At 47.7% G+C, this 23,866-nt stretch overlaps 3 protein-coding genes across 5 annotated transcripts in view; all 3 read right to left on the reverse strand.

Annotated features, from left to right (window-relative positions):
- LOC148522912 (uncharacterized) overlaps positions 1-1,702 on the reverse strand; it is a 28,489-nt gene extending 26,787 nt beyond the window's left edge. The window contains exon 1 of the mRNA XM_088473508.1: positions 1,456-1,702. The gene's annotated coding sequence lies outside the window, so the exon portion shown is untranslated. The remainder of the gene's footprint in view (positions 1-1,455) is intronic.
- LOC148522909 (alpha/beta hydrolase domain-containing protein 17C-like) overlaps positions 1-23,866 on the reverse strand; it is a 541,817-nt gene that overhangs the window by 106,100 nt on the left and 411,851 nt on the right. The window lies entirely within an intron of this gene.
- The window catches only part of LOC148522913 (uncharacterized), a 40,917-nt gene continuing 24,292 nt past the window's right edge, over positions 7,242-23,866 (reverse strand). For 2 of the 3 annotated variants that reach the window (XM_088473503.1, XM_088473504.1), the window contains exons 3-5: positions 20,926-21,099; positions 20,581-20,659; positions 7,242-11,249 (exon numbers count right to left, since the gene is read on the reverse strand). In XM_088473503.1, coding sequence (XP_088329629.1) covers positions 9,625-11,249; positions 20,581-20,659; positions 20,926-21,099 — 1,878 coding nt within the window. In that variant the 3' untranslated portion in view covers positions 7,242-9,624. The remainder of the gene's footprint in view (positions 11,250-20,580; positions 20,660-20,925; positions 21,100-23,866) is intronic. The other variant, XM_088473505.1, reaches the window with a different exon arrangement.

Below are 23,866 nucleotides of genomic sequence, written 5' to 3' on the forward strand. Positions count from 1 at the left end.
CCGGCGGGGACCCACCGTGGGACCCCGCCGCTCACCTGCCCCTTGGATCCGTCCACAGTCCAGGTATCCGGGGTCACCGCTAGCTGATACCTACCAGCATCCCCGGATCGGTACCGGCGTTCTGGTACCGGCGGGGTGTAGGAGAGACAGCATGAACGTCAGTACATGGGAACGCCTACCGTCTGAGTCCAGCCCCACTGACATCAGTAGTGATGTCAGTGGGAGTGATTTTGGCTCTGATAGAGCCAAAATCACTCCTGGGCTTGCGGCCGAGACCCTACCGCAGGGTCTCGTCGCAAGCCCGATGGTTGCGATGGTCTTGACCATTGCGACCATCATCATGGACGCACGCATAAGCTATGGGTGGTAACCCACAGCTATGCGAGCGTCCAAGAGGCCGCTCCATTTTTAGGGAGGAGGGCCCTGATTCAGAGCGAGCGCTCTGGACAGAGCGTTCGGCTCTGAATCAGGCCCAGAGTACCTGGGTATTTTATCAGTATGATGCTCCATACACAGGAAACGATCAGACAACGATAACGATATCATTGTCTCAGCGTCCTGTGCCCTTCCTGGTGTGCTGGATGATTGATATCGATCATCCAGCACACCACCAACTTGCCAGCCACTATAGCGACCCGCGATCAACGATCATGGATCCCTATAGTAACCTGCTCGATATCGAGCATGTTGGCCAGCATGCATGGGCGATGGACGATATCGCTATCGTCCATACGTGCCCGCGCATATCGTTCAAATCGTCCAGTATTATCGTTGCGTGTGTACGCAGCTTAACAAAGGTTTTCTGGTACCGAGGACATCATCTGCAAATTAATTTACTGAGTTACATTACCCTTCTCTGGCCTCTGACAAGTTCCTTATATACCTGTTACAGATATCTAATTGTTGTTTGCAGGGTATACAGTCAGTATCCTGGCGGCTGCAATGCCGCCACAGATATTACCGGGGCTGGAATCCCGACGCCTATCAAAATCCTGGCACCGACATCCTGACCTATGGGATACCGAAGGTAAGTAGCAGGGTGGGGGGAGGATTAGGGTTAGGCACTAGGGGGAGGGCAGTTTTCAGCAACATGTATGCATAGGTTTTACCATTACTTAGTTATGATTCAATACCCGCATATACGGTATGTAGTCAGCATCCTGGCAGTCGGGATGCCAGTGGTCAGAATCCCAGCAGTCGGGATGCCAAACAGCAGTTGGCACCTCGGAATTAATAATGTCTGCAAAAATGACAGCACAGGGCTAATAGCTTGAAATTATAGATGGTACGTACATTACATCATAAGGTTACATAGAACAATTATTGGCTTTGCTCAGCTTCAGACCGTTATGTTACATGTTGGTGGGATAATGTATAATACCTGTACTATACCCAATGCCACACTATAGAGACAACCCTGGCACACACAGACACATGCATGCATGGCATAGTTACCAGTGTGCTGGGATATTCCCATCAATGTTTTCTGTATTCTTTGTCCTGAGCAGGAAGCGGATTGCTAGAGATGCAGGTCTGGATGGGGAGAATCAGGCCTCTCCATTGTATCTAATGTATTCCAGTCATATAACGGGATACAGATGTGCCGGGAGTATTAGGGAGCGCTTCGTCAGGTCACTTTATCATAAGGATGACACAGGCGTACAGGTGACGTGCTGGTCAATCAGTCACGTCTGTAACCCTGCTATACGGGCATTTAAACTACAACTCCCAGAAAACATTGCTCCATCCACTTCGTTTAAGAAAACCCTACTCACGTTATTATGCTAGTTATAGGTACTGCGGTGACCTCTAGTGGTTACTCATAGTACTTTTTTTTTAGTTTTTTGTTTTTTTTTACTGTCCCTAATTTAGGTTTAAAATTTTTTGTCTTTTGAAATGTTTACCCTTGGAAGCAGGGCCATAACTAGGGTAGTGGGACCACTGCCATGGCAAGGGAGCACTGTTTGGGCCTGTACATTTTCTGTTTATTTTCATTCACCTATAGATTGTAAGCTTGCAAGCAGGGCCCTCTTACCTCTATGTCTGTCTGTTATTACCCTGTTTTGTTCTATCAATGTTTCCTATTGTAAAGCGCAACGGAATATGCTGCGCTATATAAGAAACTGTTAATAAATAAATAAAATAAATAAATTCTCACTTGTAGCTTCCTCTTCTTTTATCCCCAGCATCTCCTGGCCTCCCCTATCTCTTCCCTGGCCCTTCCCCATGAGGCCATGGCCCTTTTTTGGGTTTGTTATCAGCCTATTTAAAAAATAGGGGTGGCGCCAATGTTTTTTCTGGCACAGGGCACCAAAAAATCTAGTTACGGTTCTGCTTGGAAGTGTCACTGTTTTTGAGAACAGGCCATCTACACCAGGGGTGGCCAACCCGCAGCTCTCAAGCCGCATGCGGCTCTTTTGCTGTTGTAATGCGGCTCAGCAGTGCAACGGCCCCCGCAGACCCCCACTGCAACTGTGAGCGCTGGCCTCTGAAGCGATCAGAGGTTAAAGAGGCCAGTGTCCCCAGTGATGCATTGCACATTTGACATCATGACGTCAACCGGGATGTGAGGAGCCTGTGCGCCTGCTGGATCCAGTTAGATCCAGTCAGCGGCAGCCCTGACGGTGTGGAGCCGGCGATGCGATGAGGTAAGTCCTGGGGGCACAGCATAAGGGGCACTACCACAGGAACTACTACATTGGGGCAGCACTGAATATGGGGCACAACTACAGAGGGCACTGCATATGGGGCACAACTACAGAGGGCACTGCATATGGGGCACAACTACAGGGGGCACTGCGAGTGACTACATCCGCATACATGCCAGAATTAAAAAAAAATATTGAAAAGAAGAATTGTCAAAAGTCCTAATAATAAAAAATTACAGCAAAGCAAAAAGGTAAAAAAAAATATTTTGGGAAGATTATGTAAATTGCGTATACGACACTCGCATATCGGCTCTTTAACTTGACTACAGATATTTTTTGTCTCTTTGTCGCTGACTGGTTGACCACCTCTGATCTACAAAGTAATTCAATGTCCGTTATCCTTTATTGTTATTTTGGCTTTAAAGGATATTTATTTTAAATGGTGAGATAGCAATTATTTGAAAAACTTTGCAAATGTGTACTGCTGCAAGCGTTTGTTATATTAAATATTATCTTTGATAGCTTTAGCTGTATATGAATCTGTCCCAGACAGTGTATGACTAAGGACATGAAATGTCTTAAATATGAAGACTGGCTTTTAGACATGTAGATACTGTATATGTCAAACTAGGCTGTTTGCAGTGCGTGTGTGTGTGTATATAGCAGGAGAGACTGTCCCCCACGGCAGAGACCACTACATTGATCGCACAGCACCCCGGGTCTTTCACCGGTGACATCAGGGACAATACAGGAATTTACCCAAGGGGATTACCCCCTCACCTGGATGTGAGACATTAACAACCTGCATATTAGAGAGCTGGTACGGGGCAAATCACAGTGACTCCACATACTCAAATGCCATTCCATCTGGTCCTAATTTACAACGGGACATTTGTTTGAGTTTATTCCACCTAATCTCATTACTACAATTGTTGCCAAACAAGGCCCTGATTTATAGCCGGATGCTCTGACAGAGCGCTCGCTCTGAATCAGGGCCTTTTTTTTTTTTTTAGAACGGCCTCCTGGCCGCTCGCATAGCTGTGGGTGACCACCCACAGCTATAGCGAGCGGCCAGGAAGATGGTCGCGATGGTCAAGACCATCGCGATTATCGGGCTTGCGACGAGACCCTTGTGGTAGGGTCTCGTTGCCGCAAGCCCCAGAGAGACTTCGGGTCTAACAGAGCCGAAATCTCTCCCACTGACATCACTCGTGATGTCAGTGGGGCCGCCCCCAAACGGAGGCGTTCACATGGGAATGCCTCCGCTTGGGCAGCAACCCCCCCCGGCCCGCCCACCAAAGGGGCGTGCTGTCACTCAACATCGACAGCACGCCCCCTTTGGTACGAGACCCGGAGCGACGGAGTGCCTGTCGCTATCCGGGTCTTGCGCATGCGCACGACGGAGCCGGTTGCGAGCGCACAGCGCTTGCGACCGAGTCAGAATCAGGGCCAGAGATTGACACATTTACTTCTGGAACATTTTGGACATAATTTGTCACAATTGATACCTTAAACTGAACAAACGCAAGCTTCTTTCTAAACAGCATATACCCTTCAGCGCTATACTTTGCATTAGCTGTGATTTTTTATTTTTCTAAATGTGGGGATTTCTCCTCTTTTTATATGTGCTTTAGAAATTCTATATGTTATGCTTTAGAAATTTTAGATGCTATTTTATACTAAAATATTTTGATCCATTGATGAATAAAAATATTTTTTTTTCCCCATTGATTGAATGCCTCAAGCGCTGCTCATTATACAATCTGACAGTGCCTGTTCTGAGTTATGTGGCTATAGGTCTCTGAAATGCAAATCTGAAACTGCACTGAACAATATTACTCTATAAATCAGTTGAAGTGATGTTGCCCATAACAACCAATCAGAAACTAGCTATTATCTTCTAGAAGGTGCTAGTTATATGTTAAGTAGAATCTGATTGGTTGCAATGGGCAACATCACTTTTAAAGCGCACTTGTAAAAACTCTCACTTTAGTAAATTTAACCCTAGCAATGCATGTTTTCCCTGGTTTCCTCAGAATCGTGATACACAGACAGCGCTGTAACAGGGCGGCAGTGCACCCTGGCCCCTCACACTTAGGGGGCGGCGCCTGGGTGGGGCTAGTAGCTTACCATAGGTTTGCAAATGTATGTAACTGAGATCTCTGCATTACTATTATCATGTATGCAGGGCTGGTAACAGAAATCTTGGGCCCGGTACACTCATGTTTTTGGGGCCCCCTATGCCCTCTCAGTAAGTACATGCAGGCTGGCATTCGGCTCATCCCTTCTCTCAACCTTATTCTTGCCTGTGTTGCACCAGCCTTAACCCTCTTCACTCCAGTACCATCTCTGTCTCCAGCCTCATCCCCTATGCTTCTCCATCTGCCTGTATCTCTCAGCATTATTTTCCCCCCAAGTCTTCCTCCATCTTTATTCCTGAGCCCCCGTGTCTCTCAGCTCTCATTTTCCCCAGCCCATGTGTTTCCACATGCTCGATTTGTCCCTGCCCTGTGCAGGCCCGTCAACAGGGGGGGGGGACTACGAGGACCGGACGGGCACAAAACAAGCCGACAATGTTATTGTTCTTGCTGGGCCGTGGCCGCCGGGACCAATAGCTACTGCCCAGCCTCAGCTCCGATTCCCTTGAAGCCTGGCCCAAGCAGCGCTGGGCTCTTCCAGGTGGCTCAGCTGCGGCCCAGGCTGGGTCTGACCTTAAGAGTGCAACGCGGCTGCGTGACATCATAGGTCACGTTGCCACACGTCTTCCCCGCTGGGCCATCATGCAGGCTACGCTGCGCTTTTGAAAAGGGATAGGTGATGATAGAAGCATAGAGGATGGGTGCTGGGGACGGCAGATGGTGAAGGGGCTTAGGAAGCTGATAGGGGCTGGGGCAGAGATCGGTGATAAGGGTTGGGGACAGAAGATGATAGGGGCTGGGTACACAAGGTCATATGGGCTGGGTACACAAGAAGGTGATACGGGCTGCGTACAGAAGAAGGGGATATGGGCTGGGTACACAAGAAGGTGATATGGCCTGCGTACAGAAGAAGGTGATATGGCCTGCGTACAGAAGAAGGGGATATGGGCTGGGTACACAAGAAGGTGATATGGGCTGGGTACACAAGAAGGTGATATGGGCTGGGTACACAAGAAGGTGATATGGGCTGCGTACAGAAGAAGGGGATATGGGCTGGGTACACAAGAAGGTGATATGGGCTGCGTACAGAAGAAGGGGATATGGGCTGGGTAGACAAGAAGGTGATATGGCCTGCGTACAGAAGGGGATATGGGCTGGGTACAGTAGAAATGCTGGCATATATTTCAGTTAACAATATCATACTTCACATATCACACATGCAGGGGAGGGATGTGCGAGATCGGGGGTGGTCATGAGAAAGAGGGGCCCCCAGAGACATCAGTGTACCGGGCCCCAAGATTTCTGTTGCCGACCCTGGCCCTGTGCCCCCCTTCTCTTTATCAGCCTGTGTCTGTCACACCCCCCATCTCCCCAGCCCGTCTTTTACACTCCCTCTCTTCCCCAGCCCATCTTTTCCACCCCCTCCCCCAGTCTCTGTGACTTTTACTACCCCCCTCTCCCCCAGTCTGTGACTTTTACACCCCCCTCTCCCCCAGCCCATCTTTTAAACCCCCCATCCTGTCTTTTACTCCACCCAGCCCGCGTCTTTTACACCCTCTCCCCAGCCCGTCTTTTACACCCTCCCTCTCCCCCAGCCTTTCTGTTACACCCCCATCCTACCAGGACCTGTCTTTTACACCCTCTCCCCCAGTCCCCGTGTCTGTCACCCCCCTCCTTCATCTGCAGCCTACCCCATGATTTTCTAGCCCAGCCTGGCCCCGCACCACACTTACCTGCAGAGCTGAATGTTGTACTCTTTCCTGGTGGCCAAGGCTCGGCCCGGCAGGTGGCTCCTCCCTCATCCAGCGGCTTGATGTAATGACGTCACGTACGCTGCATCGGCTGCTTTCCTCCACCCCTGACTCTGCTTGTGCCGGCCACGGTGGATCTAGCTGCAGCAGCTGTGCCGGGTGCCCTGCTTACTGTTGCCTCTGCCAGCTGCTGTGTAAGCAAGTTACACAGCAGGTGGCAAAGGCAAGGGGGACACATGAACTGGACTCCCAAAATTCCTGATGGTTCGGGACCCCTTTGTCCCCCCCGTCGCCGGGCCTGCATGTAGGATTTAAGGCTCTTTTGTTGGCCTATTGCAGTGTGTTTGGGGAATTTGATTCTGTGTTTTTCTTGTCTAGATTAACCCCTCCCTTACACGCACCTGTGATGGGTCAATAAATTGCTTGAGCAACTTCCAATAGTGTATCACTGTTCTGAGAAGAATGGATAGGATCAGAAGCTGGAGGGTATGCTGATCCTTGTAGTGCCATATTGGAGGGTCCTGGGGTGCATCAGGTGAGCTGGTTCTTAATTTAGAAATACATAAATATATGAGACAAGGTGCTGCTATTATCACTTAAGGATTATGGATACTCCACGTTTCTAAAAATAAGATAAAGACTGGTGGAGAGAGGAGAAAATAAAGATACATTTCTTCAATAAAAAATAGTACACTCATAGCACATATTTATTATAGCAAAACATTCTTACACTGTAATTCCCCTCAAGGTGTACATATGTGGACAAACAAATAAATAACACTGATATGGTGTATTCATTATTATACTTCTGTAGCATAAAATGTACAATATTATGAAATGGGTCATCTTCCTTTGGACAACTATAACCCTGACCAAGACCTCTGTAGGAAAATGTGTTAAGCTCCGTACACATGGAGCGACTTAACGATGAGACAACGATCAGACGATCGTTGGCTCATCGTCCTGCATGTGCTGGATCGAACATCCAGCAAACCCCCAAACACTGTAACGACCCGCGATCAATCGATAGTAAACGGGTTAACATGGTCGTTATCGACCATGTTGGCCTGCATGCACGGGCGATGGTCGATATCGATTGTGGATTGGAGAAATTCAACATGATAAAAATCCAGACTAGCCGACTTCTACCATATTTGGGTCAGAATCGGGGAAATTAGATTTTTCCAACATAGTGGATTTCCCAGATTCCTCATCCCCAGCAGAACCGGGATTTGGGGCAATTCATTGCAGATGTATGGGCCCCATTAGCTTAAGGGGAGTTGTCCAAACATGGACAAACATTTTAAAGCAGCAATCACACTCAAGGAAAGGCTTTATTTTTTTTCTTTAAAAAGTTAAACCCCTTTTAAGAATAAACTTGATTTTAGTATGTTTTTTTTTTAGATTTCCTTCTAAAAGTCGTGAATGCATTTTCAAAATCTGAAGGTTGCAAAAAACCTAGTTGCTAGGAGCTCACACAGGGCCTGATTCAGAGCCGGACGCTATTTGCGCTCGCTCGTTCAGAAAAAGGGGGTGGCTATTTAAATGAACCGTTCGCTCTTTGCAGTCTGTTGACGCCTCTATGTCTGAACGAAGGAAAAAACCATCCGGTCGTATTTTGGAAAAAGACGCCCCCTGGCCGCTCGCATCATACGTCATGTCCGTTATTTATTAGATTAATCAAGTACATCGAACGGCGTATGAACTGCTCGCTATTCTTGTGGCTGGTTTTTCATACCGCAATCTTGCGAGCAGTTCTGACTATAAAACAACCAAGTGACGTGGTCAATGACGCTGCTATATTAATTATGCACACCCTTAAAACGCCCGTTTTGACCTTTAGGCACGCCTGCGTTCGGAATTCCACTCCCCGTTTTCAAGCACCTTCCCCTGTTACCACCCGCAAACGCCTCCTCCTGTCACTCAAAATAGCAAAATTCGCTATTTAGCGAGCACACAATTTTCGGCCGCACTGACTGGTTCTCGCGTGCGTATTACAATCCGTACGCATGCGCAGATGTGCGAACATTGCTCGTAACGAACGAGCGGCCGCTTACGAGCGGCTCTGAATGAAGCCCACAGTGCTCAGCATTTCACATGATAGCAGGAGAGTCAGAAGGAAGGGAAATCTTATATTACAGGGCACACAGCTCAGAGGGGGTTCCCAAAGCCTCTCTGCTCACTACTTCATGTGACATGTGGTTGGCATGGTAGTCCATAACCTGGAAGCAGAAAAAAAATTAATAGCAGCCTGAAGTAGCAAAACAAGGAAAATGATAAAACAGCATTCTTCTAGTAGCCTGCCGCAATTATTATTGCAAAACAAAACAAAAAATACCTCATGATATTGCTGCTTTAATATCTATTTTTTTATGTCATTTACACAGTTGATACACTGATCTTATGTTTTCCATTGCTGCATGCTATCTCTGATATATCTACTTGTAAGAGAATCGACTGACCAAATCAGTCTATTGGAGCATACACACGGTCAGATTTGTCAGATGAATGATTGAACGATTTGAACAATTTTACCAAAGTTTTGAACGATTTGAACGATTTTTGACTGCATTAAAATTAATGGAATCGTCCAAGTCTGACTGCAAACCCATCAGATATCGTTATCTGACAAACGGGAACGTGCATTGTTCATCGTACATCGTTCAGGCATGTCAGATTTTCCTTCAGATATGAACGACAGAACGATTTTTAAATCGTTATCGTTCAGATCTGAAGGAAAAATCTGATTGTGTGTATGCACCATATGGCTGTGAAAAAATATACCTTCCCTAGCTCATACTAAAGGGAGAGAGATAAAGTGAGAAGATGCCCGTAGCAACCAATCAGCTTTTGGCATTTTATAGCCTGTGCTAGATAAATTGACAGCTACAGTTGATAGTTGCTATGGGCAACTTCTCTAATTTATCTCTCTCATAGGTTTGATACACCTCATTTAGTGTAATAGCCCATACCAAGGTCATTAAGAATATACCCTTTTAGGAAACATTAATGCCATGGAGATGACTGAAATTACGTTATAAATAAGACCATAATACATGGCTCTCATTCAGCAGATTATTATAATTCCTATTTTTGGTGAATTCTCTGGTGACGATAAAGTTGCGACTTTTGGGCAAAACATTTTTCACATTCAGGGCAGGAATAGGGTTTTTCTCCTGTGTGTATTCTCTGGTGCCTGCTGAGATCTGAGCTATTGATAAAACATTTCTCGCATTCGGCACAAGAATACGGCTTTTCTCCAGTGTGAATCCGCTGATGCCTGCTGAGATCTGAGCTATTGATGAAGCACTTCTCGCATTCGGCGCAAGAATACGGTTTGTTTCCAGAGTGAATTTTCTGATGTGAGACAAGACAGGATCTGACAGTAAAACATTTCCCGCATTGAGAGCAGGCAAATGGTTTATCTCCCGTGTGATTCTTCTGATGTATCACCAGCTTAGAGTTACTGATAAAACATTTCCCACAGTCAGCGCAGGAGTGCGGTCTCTCTCCGGTGTGGATTTTCTGATGTGTAACAAGATTTGATTTTGTGTTAAAACACTTCCCACATTCTGAGCAAGAAAATGGCTTCTCTCCTGTGTGGATTCTGTTGTGTATAATAAGGTCTTTATTACTAATAAAACATTTCCCGCATTCATTACAAGAATAGGGTCTATCTCCGGTGTGGATTTTCTGATGTGTAGCCAGGTTGGATTTAATGACGAAACACTTCCCGCATTCAGAGCAGGTATATGGTCTGTCCCCAGTATGAAATTTCTGATGGGTTACTAGATGCGATTTAATGCTGAAACATTTGCCACATTCCTGACAGAAGTACGGCCTCTCTCCCGTGTGCACTTTATAATGGTTAGCAAGATGTGAGTTACTAACGAAGCCTTTCCCGCAGTCCGCACAAGTGTAGGGCTTTTCCCCAACATGCAGCTTCTGGTGCTTAGCATAATGCGACTTAATGCTGAAACATTTCTCACACTGGGAACAAGAGTAAATTTTCTCCCCAGTGTGGAGCTTCTGATGTCTAACAAAACCAGACTTACATTTAAATCCTTTCCCACATTCAGCACACAGGAACGGCTTCTCTCCGACCAAACGGATCTGATCACAGCCGCTGTGTTGCTCCATACCAGCAGATGTGTATAGCGCCTGGCCGGTGGGGGTGTAATTGTCAGAGTCTGTGAGATTCCGTTCTTCACACCAGTCAGACTCCTCCTTAATATGAACCATTGTGTACTGTATCGGTGTATGATCTGTGGGTGTACAGCTGTCAGCATCTGGGAGAGTCTCCTCTTCAGATGACACAGACACCTCCTTAATGTGAACATCTGTAGACTGCGGTTTTGTGTACTCGGTTGGTGCATATATGACCTCGTCTGTCAGAGACTCTTCTTTAGGTGAAGCGGATTCCTCTTTGATATATCTGGATAGATGATGTGTCTGTGTGTGACCTGTGGGTGTGTGAATGTCAGTGTCTGGGAGATTTCCCTCCTCGCAGGAGTCACATTCCGCTTTGATAGAACTAGATGAATACTGTATTTGTGTATGATCAGTGAGAGCAGAAAGACCAGCGTCCGGGAGACTTTCTTCATATTTTGCAGCCCGGATGTTAATCTCAATGCTGGGATCGTCACTTATACAATCCGGTGAAGGAACAGAACTGTGTAATCCTCCAGAAGCCGTTGTAGCCTCAGAAAGACCTGATGGAAAGAAATGCATGGTGGTTAGACTGTAACCTATTGGGACAGCGTTTGCCAGCTTGTATAAGATCACCAGCCTACCAAACATGATGTCGTTCTCACATACGCTGATGATGACGATGACTGTGAAGCGTATGAATAGCAGCAGAGATGCATACAACTCTGCATACTGGCGATCATATACGGGTTGGGTACGGGATCCCGGCAGTCAGAATCCCTATGCCGGGATCCCAATGGGGGTTACAATACTGACGCCTACAGTTAACTACCCCTACCCTAACCCTGCCCCTAACACTCCCTCCCCGCACCCTAGTGCCTAACCCTCCCCCTAACCACACTACTTATTGTCGGAATGCCGGTACCGGGGTTCTGACTGGTGTCGGGAATCCGGTGCCGGCATTCTGAGCGTTGGCATCCTGAAAGCCAGGATTATGACTACATCCCTTATATATGCATTTACTTCTGTGCACACAATGCAGGAGTAATTATGGCCAACTTAAGCTCAGCTCGGCAACAGCCCTTTGGTGAGCATTTAGCTTCCAGCTACAAATATCCCATATGTTACAAATCTTGTGGCGCTTTTAAGCAAAACTGGGCCATTGTTCTTTTACAAAAACAGTAACAACAACAAAAAAAACACAGCACTACAATATATGTGTCTAAATGGATAAATATATGGTTTGATAGCAATGCAAAAATGTAATAAAACAATAATGTTAATATTATAAACACAGACAAGTCAAACTGCACAAACCCTTTAGTGGGTAAATTAAAACAATCTTAGCGGTAAGCCTTGGAGACAGGTAAAGTGGAGAGAGATAAAAGTACAAAACAATCAGCTACTAATGTGTGTTTGCAAAACGATAGTTAGGAGCTGATTGGTTGGTACTTTATCTCCATCCACTTTATCTTTCTCCAAGGCTTAAAGTCACTGACGCAGTCCATTGGGATATAAATGTAAGTCACTTGTGGGCCTGCCGACCAGTAATTGGTACTCTAACTCACAAATGGCATGTAGTATGGGGGTAGATGTCAGTTTGGATTTGCTCAGTAAAGCAGATGATAATTACCAAAGGTTGGGATGGATCTGCACAGTCTTTTAGCAAAATGAACTAGGGATGTGTGGGCTCGGATTAGTTTGGATTTTCCCGCCAAATTCGTGTTTTCCCGCCAAAAATCGGGTCTCAGAAAGCGGCAAAATGTCATCTTTCATGGACAAACATCATCTTTCATGGACTTTTGTCCAGGAATGATGATGTTTGCCCATGAAAAATTACGATTTGCCTCTTTCTGAGACCCGATTTTTGGCGGGAAAAATCTCAATTTGGCGAGAAAATCCGAACTAATCCAAGCCCGCACATCCCTAAAAAGAACACACATCCATTCATAGTCGTCGGAAGTTTCCACTACATTATTATTTAAAGTCACCCACTTGACCATTTGGAATAAATCAGGCATTGTGAAGCGAGCTCTTCAGTCAAGTCATTCACCCAGTTACTCAACACAGTATTCTTGCCCAGATCTTTTATAAATACCTGCAAGTGTTACAATTAATTTGAACACAGTCCAAACACTCACCTGTTTTGTCTTCCCCCTTTGCGACATTTATTATTGAGACTCACCTCTAGAAACCCTAAGGGAGGCATTATATCATGGTACAGAATTCTTCCGTCTCAGAGTGAGGACCTTAAATTAGCTGTCAATACTAAATGGAAATCGGACCAAGGCATTTCTTTGTCGATTGTTCAGAACACATCTCGGATGTCTTAGTGACCATCACTCAAAAAATGCTTTTATAAATTGTCTGCAGGATGTATCTCACCCCAGATGGGCTTCACATGATGTGGCCTGTTACCTCCCAGTCAGTGGTCGGTAACACCCAGAAAGGTGGTGTGGCCTTGAGATTCTCCCCTGGTTTTATCATTTTGGGGGCATATCCAACAATCCTGGAGGTGCCAGGCCACCTACAGAGACTCTCCCCGCACTGCCAGCTCCAACTCCGTGACCGGGAGCCACCCTAGTGACACCACTGCTCCAAGTTTTGTTGGAAGAACTGTGGGGGAAAGCTGGGAGTTTAATCCAAGTATTCTGGGGCTTTTCTGTTTCCCAAGATATGTGGGTGGATGTTTTTCAGCTAACTGAACAGGTCACTGACTCTACTCTCCTTCTATCGGACATTGATGTGATTCAACACTACCCCTCCTGGTTTCAGTTTCATAACAAATATGTAATGGGTCACTCATTGCCACTAGAGCACTTATCTCCCAGTACTGGAAGAATATGATTCTTCCCCCTTTTTCCAAAATTGTCTCCTATTCTGTATGCAGAGAAGATATGATATGGAGACTTTGGGATTCAGGAACAACCTCACTATCCAATGGTTACATGGAGTTAGTGATTTCAATATTACTCAGCACTCATTGCCAAGCCATGTTCCTCTAGTTTCTGAGCCCTTCATTTCTTCAAACATGCTTGATTTTAAACCTCTAGTGCAGGCATGTCACACTCAAAATACCAACTGGGCCGAATATTTAAAGTCTAAGAGTGTGTGGGCCGCAACAAAAATAAAAAATCTGATATGCAATTTTTAAAGTATTATTAATAAAAACCAATGCAGTGCCCACTGTAGTAGTGCCCCTTATGCAGTCCCCCCTGTATTAGAGCCCCTTATGCAATGCCCCTGAATTTGTGCCCCTTATGCAGTGTCCTAATAGTGCCCATTATGCAGTGCCCCAGTAATGACCCTTATGTTGTGTCCCCAGTAATGTCCCTAGTAGTGCCCCTTATGCAGTGCCCCCAGTAATGTCCTTAGTAGTGCCCCTTATGCAGAGCCCTCAGTAATGTCCTTCATAGTGCCCCTTATGCAGATCCCCAGTAATGTCCCTAGTAGTGCCCCTTATGCAGAGCCCCCAGTAATGTCCCTAGTAGTGCCCCTTATGCAGAGCCCCCAGTAATGTCCCTAGTAGTGCCCCTTATGCAGAGCTCCCAGTAATGCCCCTTATGCAGCGCCCCCAGTAATGTCCTTAGTAATGCCTCTTATGCAGCGTTCCCAGTAATGTCCCTAGTAGTGCCCCCAGCTATGCTCCTTACGCAGAGCCCCCAGTAATTCCCCTTATTCAGAGCCCCCAGTAATATCCTTAGTAGTACCCCTTATGCAGAGCCCCCAGTACTGCCGCTTATGCAGAGCCCCCAGTAATATCTTTAGTAGTGCCCCTTATGCAGATCCCCCAGTAATGCCCCTTATTCAGAGCCTCTTATGCTGTGCCCCCTCCCAGTATAGAACAGGCCCCACTCACCTGTGCAGTACTTACCTTTCTTCACGATGGCCGCTGGGCACGGCTCCAGCCCACGCCATCTTCACTCCCACCGTCCCGCGTAGACGCTGCCGCTGACTGGATCCAATTAGATGCAGAGCGGCAGGCGCAGGCTCCTCTCATCGCGGATGAAGTCACCCGTGCGCTGTATCACTGGGAACACTGGCCTCTGAAGCGATCTAAGGCTTCTGATCGCTTCAGAAACCAGCGTTGCCAGCTTTAAAAGAAGTAAACCCTGCCCGATCGGAGCTGAGCTCTGATCGTGGCAGGGATGTGGGCCGCATATTATATATATGTGGGCCCACACTGTCGGGCCGCAGAAAAGGTTTATTCGGGCCGCATGTATGACATGGCTGCTCTAGTGTGTTGTAGCGTCCTCTTCTATTCTCAACTTCTCAGTGTCTGCAATTTCCTGACAGGAAATGTCCTCACAATCCATATGTACTTATAATGAAGACAACTAACTATTAATATGAAGCATAATAAAGCAATTCCTGCCAATCTCAGATCCACCACACTCACACTAAGGGGGGAATAGAATTAACTGCACTAAAGTACAGAGGCTAATTGATTCCCCGTGGGCTACTCAAATGTCACTATCGGATATTTTTATTTCACCTGCTCGGAGGCAGGCGAAACAACATTCCCGGTTTTTTTTCACAGCCGAAAGCGGGAAATATTTAGTGCAGTGAAAAATGAGAGTTATGGTAAGAACTTACCTTTGTTAACTCTCTTTCTTCGAAGTGCATAGAGTCCACAGGGAGACCTTGGGGTATAGCTGGATCTGGATCCTGGGCACCACGCAGTTAAAAGCTTTGCTCCAAGGATGCACTGGAACCATCCTCCGCTATACCCCGCCCCCAAGCCTCAGTTGGTAAGTAGCCAAAGGCAGAAAAAGAGACTGGAACACTCGAGAATCACACTCACAGAGAAGGAGGCGGAAAACCAGTGACCAGTACGAGAACCCACATGAATCCAGGTGCGTCAGGGCGGGTGCCCTGTGGACCCTATGGACTTCGAAGAAAGAGAGTTAACAAAGGTAAGTTCTACCATAATTCTCATTTTCATCTTCAAAGGTTCAATAGGCTCCACAGGGAGCCCTTGGGGATGTCCCAAAGCAGTCCTTTTAAGGGTGGGGACGCTCCTGCACTGACAGAAGAATCTGGCGCCCAAAGAAGGCATCCTGAAGCCAAAGGTGTCAAATGCATAGAACCTCAGAAAGGTCTGGATGGAAGACCACGTGGCCGCCTTACAAAGCTGAACAGCCGAGGGGCCACAGGGAGCTGCCCACAGACCGAGTAGAATGTGCCTTAACAGAAGCCGGAACAGGCAGGCCTGCCTGTGTGTAAGCCTCTGAGCCATCTAGCCAATGTTTATTTGTTGGCTGGCCATCCTTTCTTGTGAAATCCAAAGAGCACAAATAAGGAGTCCGATTATGTGGACCGGACCAGGGAACTGGTCCGGTCCACATAAATCCTGAGAGCATCGAGAGGTCAAGTGACTGAAAGGCCGGCACTATAATTTCCTAATTAATGTGGAAATTAGAAACCACTTTAGGAAGAAATTCAGGGTGAGTGCGAAGCACAGCCCTGTCCTGGTGAAATATCAGAAAGGGATGACGAAAGGAGAAGGCCCCAATGTCTCAAGAGCCACGCCGTCAAAGACAGACGACCCAGGTCCGAGTGAAGGCAAGGACACTGTGACAACAGGTCCGGATGTTGAGGCAGCAGGAGTGTCGATAGAGAGACTCCGAAGATCTGAGTACCAATGACGTCTGGACCAAGCTGGAGCCATCAGCAGGACCGTGCCTCCGTCTTGCCCGAAGAACCAGACGAAGCAGGGATACTGGAGGAAATAGGTACGCAAACTGGAAGGTCCACTTCACTGACAGAGCGTCCACTAAGCTTGCTTGTCCTAGACCCGCACACTGACAGCTTGTGATTGTGACGGGAGGCCATGAGGTCCACCTCTGGGAGGTCCCATTTGTCCACTAGGAGTTGAAACACCTCTTGGTGAAGAGACCATTCCCTTGGATGCACGTCGTGACGGCTGAGGAAGCCCGCTTCAAAATTGAGGACTCCCAAAATGAAGGCCGGGAGATGACACTCTGCCCAAGTCAGGATGCGTGACACATCCGTCATTGCCCGACTTCGAGTGCCTCCTTGATGGATGAAGTACGCCACCGTGGTGGCGTTGTCGGAGTGAGCCTGCACGGCCTTTCCCTGAAGAATGTGTCTTGTCATCATGAGGGCCCTGTACACAGCCCGAAGTTCCATAATGTTGATTGGAAGAATTGCTTTGTCCGCTGTCCAACGGCCGTGAAATGAGTGCGCGCCTGTCACCGCGCACCAACCCCGGAGACTGGCTTCCCTTTTCAGAAATACCCAGTCCGGGATCCAAAAGGGGCGACCCTTGGTGAGATGAGCTGTTTGTAGCCTCCGGAGAAAGCACCAGCGTCTGAGTCCTGATCCGGTGGGGCAATCCGTTCCACTTGGATAGTATCAGCACCTGCAGGGGCCTTGAATGGAACTGGGCATATTCCACCATGTTGAATGTGGACACCATAGATCCCAGAACCTGCATTGCCGAGTGTACCGATACCCAGGGACTGCGCAGACAACTGTGCACCCGCACTTGCAGAGAGGAGATCTTTTCTGGAGGGAATTAGGGAGGACTTTCTCCAATTGTTCAGCCACCCGTGCGCTTGTAGACAAGCGATCGTCAGGTGCCCCCGGAGAGCCCGCCAGCAAGAGGAGGTGGTCGAGGTACCGCAGGAGTCGAATACCTTGACTCTGTAGGTGGGCTGCCATGACAGCCATAATTTTGGTAAATACCCTTGGAGCCGTGGAGAGGCCAAAGGGCAGCGCCCGAAACTGGAAGTGTTGTTGCAGTATAGCAAACCGCAGATAACGCTGGTGGGAAGGCGTTATGGGGACATGTAGGTATGCATCCTGAATGTCCAGTGATACCATGTAATCCCTTATTCTTGTCCAGTGGAGGGCTCGAGCAGAAAAACTGGTAGGGAGGTCTTTGACGGAATGAGAGGGCGTACCCCCGAGAGACCATTTATTTTACCCAAGCATCCTTGGTGGTGTGACACCAGTACTGGGCGAACTGAAGAAGTCGGCCTCCCACCCTGGGATCCCCCAGAGGGAGGCCCGTCCCTTCAGGCTGAGGGTTTATCCTTTGACTTGGAAGTAGGGCATCTGGCTCTCCATGCCTGTTTCCTAGGCTTAGAGGTCGATTTGGCCGCTGATATTCTAGGAATAGACCCGCTTCGGGGACAGTGGCAGGTGGGGAGTTTGACTGTGGCGGTACACCTGTCAAACCGTAACCCAGGTGTCCTAAGACAGAAACCTCCCGTGGAGCAGATGGGCTTTCCTTGAGAACGAAAGGACCGAAAAGAAGAGGTTCTAGCCCTTGAAGGCGCAGATGCCGATGGCAGAAAAGCTTATTTAGATTTTTCCAGTGTGTCTACAAATTTAGCCAGGTCTGGGCTAAACAATATCTCCCCATTGAAGGGCAAGGCCTCCAGGCCCTTTTTGCAATCCACATCCACTCTTCATGAGCGTAACCACAGGGAGCGGCCGAGACCCTGGAGGTCAGTAGACTGGCATCCAAAGCAGCTGCATCCCTCATGTGGCCCACTAAAGACCTTTGAGCCTCCTCAGGGAAGGTGGTCCTCCAGAACATTCGCCCAGCTCTCTATGGTCTTGACCACCCATGATATAGCCATGGACGGATGGGCCACAGCTCCAGAGAGAGAATAAATTGATTTCAGGCACGTCTCTACCTTCCTATCTGTAGAATCCTTAAGCGAAGAAATGGAAGGCATAGGCAACGTAGCACTTTTAATCAGGCAAGTAACATGAGAATCCATGGCAGGCGGTGATTCACACTTCTTGCAATGACCCTCAGGGAATGGATAACATGAGGCCAAATGCTTTTGCAGTTGATACCTCTTACCAGCTGATTGCCAAGCCTCCACCATGTGGTCTGCCAGCTGGTCAGAGAGAGGGAAAACTGCCAAAGTCACCTTTGCCTGTTTAAACTGAGGATTTAGGGGCAGGAACATCATCCTCTATATCAAGTATGGATTGGACCACCCTTGCCAAGGCTGGAATATTAATATTTGATTTAGGCTCCACCTCCTGTGCAGGGGAATCAGAACTCAACCCCTCCGCCACTTCCCCATTATCTGATGACACATCTATGTCCGATAGTTGCGTAGACTTGGATGACAATACAGGGCGTTTAGATGCCTTCTGAGGTTTTTCATTCCGGAAAATGATCTGAAAGGCCGTAGACGAAGCTGCCAAACTCTGAACTGAACTAGAAAAAACATCCACCCAGGGTGGTTGTACAGCTTGTGTAAGTCCCTGGAAGAGAATGACAGACTGTTGTGGTACTGGAGGGGATTGCATATAGTGCGGTAACCCATGGTAGGGAGTGACAGTCTGTGGCACAGGAGCAGACTGCAACAACTGCGATATACCCTGAGAGGGAAGGATAGCTGTTTGGGGTAACCCCATATGGAGCAAAACAGTCGGGACAGTCAGGCGATCCGCAATTGAGGCCAGTACCTGAGAAAAAAATGCTCTAGGGGGATCCTGTCCCGTTGTTGGGGGTGTTTGAGGGACCAGGCAACTGATAGCACCTCACACATAAGCCATCCCGAGATAAATCCTCCTTTCCTACCCATGCAGCACAGCACCTGCAGGAGTGCAGCAGTGTGCTCGACCTCCTCGTCAGACATGTCCAACAATATAATATATATATTATAATATAGATCAGAAGGCGCAATAATAAACACTCACAATGTATGCTAATCACTTTTCGAACAATATGGCCCCGTGTAGCTCACAATTGTATGTGACAGACCTCACAAATACTTGAGTCTATATATGTGAGATCAAAGAAACTTCCCCACAAACACCTGTTAGGGCTGTAGAAAAGGAAAGGGATAGATATAGACTGACAGAATCGGAAAAAAAGACACAGACAGTCAGAGCTAGCATAAGTCACATACAATGCAGATAGAAATTACCTACTGCAACTTGGCACTACAATCAACCGCCCAGATTCAGAGTCTGGGAAGGCTATAGTGCTGTATATACTAACCCCAGGGAAGAGGTATACAAGGGGACTGGTCCGCACGCTGTCTGGAGAGGTCTGCGATGCACCATGAGAAAATGGCCGGCGGAGACCTCAGAGGGGGAGTGGCTGTAGGAGGAGAGCAACTCAGCAAAGCCAGACCTTAGCGGAAAGGTGCACTGAGCTGACGGGAGGAGCCGATAAACATGGAAGGCTGTCTCCCCTAGTTGGCAATTTACCCCCGGGATGCCGGCTCCCGCACCGACTTCAAGTCCCTGGTGGTCTAGTGGAGCGCAGGGTATTGTGTGCCTGCCGCCACAGCCAGCACCTCTGGTCTGTCCCCAGAGACTGGAGGCATGGACTACTAATACGCGGATCACCGCAAGCAGTGGTTCGCTCTTACCTGTCCCTGTATGTCCGGCAGCAGTCCTGGGAGTCCCGCGTGGCCCAAAAAGAACAAACCCCAGCCCCGGATTCCCAGATCTGTACTGGCATCACGGCACCGGCAGGGTGATGGAGTGGCAACGAAGACGTCTAATGGACAGTCTGCCGCTGCCTGCTCTGAAGAGTCAAAAGGAAAAAATCTAATGACACAAAAAATACAATCAGCTTTGGGGCTGCTAATCTGCCCCTATGCGCAAAACAGTGACCCAACTCTGACCGGGCACCAACTAGAACTGAGGGTATAGAGGAGGATGGTTCCAGTGCATCCTGGGAGCAAAGCTAGATCCAGCTATACCCCAAGGTCTCCCTGTGGAGCCTATGGACCCTAAAGAAGAAACGGGGGGATAATTGAATTTCCCAGAAAAAGCAAATGCGGTAAAGTCCAGTTTTTACTGCACAAAAAAATATTGTGTGCAATTGAATTCCCAAGTGGTGATAAACTTCTCCAGAGATAAAGCTAATGCTAAACTTCCTCTTACCCAGGGATCCATCAGGATGGCGATTTCCCATTCCTCCATCCATGTACAGGTCTCCATGTCCTTCTACATACTCCCACTCCTACAAAGAGAAACAGTCACTGACACACACACACACACACACACACACACACACACACACACACACACACACACACACACACACACACACACACACACACACACACACACACACACACACACACACACACACTTATCATCCCCAGTCACCCTCTGCATTACTGCATAACTAGGGACTAGTGCACAGGACACTAACCATAGCACACGGTGTAGCTTGTGCACTAACAGTCCCCATAAGTCCCATTCCCAGCAGTGCCCAGTGCTCACCTCTCCCGTCAGCAGCTGAATGATCCTGTTTATGACTTCTAGTATCTCCTGGTCCTTGTCTCTCTCCTGTATCAGAGGATCCATGATGGGTCTTTGGGTCCTGCGGGCTCCTCCCGTCACACGTGGACATATAGGGACATGCTTACCGGACGTCTTTTTCACAACTGTACAGTCCTATATATTTGGGGGGGAAAGTGCAAAGAGGTCTTGTTCACTAGTTCATGTAAAATAGCATTCGCTGAAAGCTACACCAGTTACCCACACACTGTCCAGAAACACAGCGGTCTAAGGGCCCGATTCAGACCCGTTCCCTAGGCTGCGTTCGCACGCTGCTGGCCGATTGTCGCTGTCTGCGCATGCTAGTTTGAGTGACAGAATGTGCCGTTTGTGGTGGTGACAGGGGAAGGTCCATGAAAACGGGGCAGTGGTGGTGCGAACGCAGTCGTGTCTGAGAGTCAAAACGGCGTTTTTTGGGTGTCCTTAATTACAAGGCAGCATCATTGTACACGTCACCTGGCTTGTTTAAACATTGAAGCAGTCGCAGTGCTTGTGGTAGGGTAGGGTTTAACCTCAAGCACTGCGTATGCCTACGATGGTTCTCGATGTTACCGATGGTAATATACACTTCCTGGAGATGACTTGTGCTGCAAAGGGAAAGTGGGTGTCATTAGACTGGCTTGCGATCGCACTGCCGCCGTACACTAAGACATAGTGGGCATCCTGATGCCATGCCGTGCGATCGCGGGATTTGCATACTCGGCCTCCTGATGGCTGCGTGCGAACGCAGCCTAGCGAATAGGTCTGAATCGGGCCCTAAGTGCTAAGCCTTGGAGAGAACCAATCAGCTCCTAACTGTTGTTTTTCAAATACAGCCTGTAAAGTGACAGTTAGGAGCTGGTTGGTTGGTACTCTATCTCCAAGGCTTAGTAAATAGACCCCAAAGACACTGTGAACTCCCTTCATATTATTTGGAGGAAGGGAAGGGACGGGGAACATTCAATTTCATTCTTCAAATTTACTAGCCCAATATTACACTGCTGGCCAATCTCCTCCCTAATCTTCTACACATCAGCACATAAAGGTATAAAACGTATTATGGAGAATTTGTAGTGGACCCCACTTACTGCAAAAAGTGTCATTAGAGTTATCCCTAGGAGACTTTAGGAGATTTGCGTCACTGAAAGGTAAGATTCAGTCACTTAGAGTTAGGCAGCCTCCTCACTACATAGGAATGTACAGCAGTACTCATGGTGCCAGCAGCCTGGTGACACTTCTACTGTGCCCGCAACTTTATGTCCCCCCTCAGACGTGGAATTGGATTGAAATGCCGGCGGTTCAAATCCCGACAGCGCTGGCCCGACGCAGAGGAAATCCCGACAGCGGAGGTAAGTAATCTAACCCCCCCTCCCTTCCCTAACCCTCCATAAGGGGTGCCTAACCCTAACCTCCCCTCCTAGTGCCTAACCCTAAACCTAACCCCCCCTCCCCGCACCCTAAACCTAACCCTCCCGGCGGGGACCCTAACCCTAACCGCTTCTGTATAGTCAGACACTGCTTGCATAGTTGGGGGCGGGGCCACACCAGTAAGCTGCACAGATAGAGAGCTGATAGATGCATGCCTCTGAGAATGGGGGGGGGGGTGCCTTGGGCACTTATGGACACCTTGGTCGGAGCTCAGCTCAGTCAGCAGCAGCAAGAGAAGACACAGTGATGCAAGTAGGAGAATCAATGGACACTGAAGCTTAGTGAGGGGAGAGTTACAGTGAGTAGGGATGACACAGGCTCCCAGCACTCAGACCCATCTCCATGTGTGCCTTCCCAGCCATTGACCTCACTGCACGTCACTGGTGCCAGCTATGTTCAGTAAACATCAAGCCCATCGGGGCCCTCTTTCCTAACAAATTTAACCCCAATTATGTATACGTATTATTATGTATTGCTGTAATTTTGAAACGTATTTTATGACAAACTGTCTCTGACACAGCTGTAGCCAGGGGGTACCAATATCACAAAGCCTGCATCCTAAAAGTGCACCAGGCGCCATCACTTGTTGCTGCTGGTCCCAGGACCAAATGCCCACAGGAACAGCATTAAGTCTGGATCTCACAAAAAGACTACAAGGGGTTAATTAAATGAAATTACCACAGTGGAGTTAATAATCAGGGATTATGCTCTTTTTCAGACTTTGTGGAACCAGTGTTGGCAGGGGGGGTGCAAGAGATGCATAGGGCATCAGTCTCTGCCCAGCCCTTGGATATACTGTAAAGGTTGGCAATTGGGTACCCAGCTCCCTGACTGTAGCCAAGGTAAAAGCTGTGTCTGGAGCTCAGAAGAAAGACATGGTCGGAAGAACTTAGTGGGGATCTGAAGACATGACTAGGGGTTACTTACAGCTCTTGCTGGCCTGATCAAGATCAGAGGCTACAGAGGACTGTGAGGTCTTCTTCACCCCTTGTGGTTATGTATCGTTCCCCTTTATATTGTATTATAGCACTGCTGGTACAAACACACATACAGTGCATCCGGAAAGTATTCACAATGCTTCACATTTTCCACATTTTGTTATGTTACAGCCTTATTCAAAAATGGAATAAATTCATTTTTGTCCTCAAAATTCTACACACAATACCCCATAATAACAACGTGTAAAAAGTTTCTTTGAGATTTTTGAAAATTTATTTGAAAAATTTTAAAACAAAAACACTTAAGAAATCACATGTACATAAGTATTCATGCCCTTTAGGCCCCCATACATCAGCAATTGATTGCAGCAATCGTGCAATTTGCAATCGATTGAAAAAGGGAAAGATTTTTATACACAATCGATTGTGGCAATTGTGTAATCTGCAATCGATTGAAAAAGGGAAAGATTTTTATACACAATCGATTGCAAATTGCACGATTGCTGCAATCAATTGCTGATGTATGGGGGCCTTTTGCC

This window comes from Taudactylus pleione, unplaced genomic scaffold (genome assembly GCF_031769625.1).
Source record: "Taudactylus pleione unplaced genomic scaffold, aTauple2 ptg000136l, whole genome shotgun sequence".
In the NCBI taxonomy this organism is placed as follows: domain Eukaryota; kingdom Metazoa; phylum Chordata; class Amphibia; order Anura; family Myobatrachidae; genus Taudactylus; species Taudactylus pleione.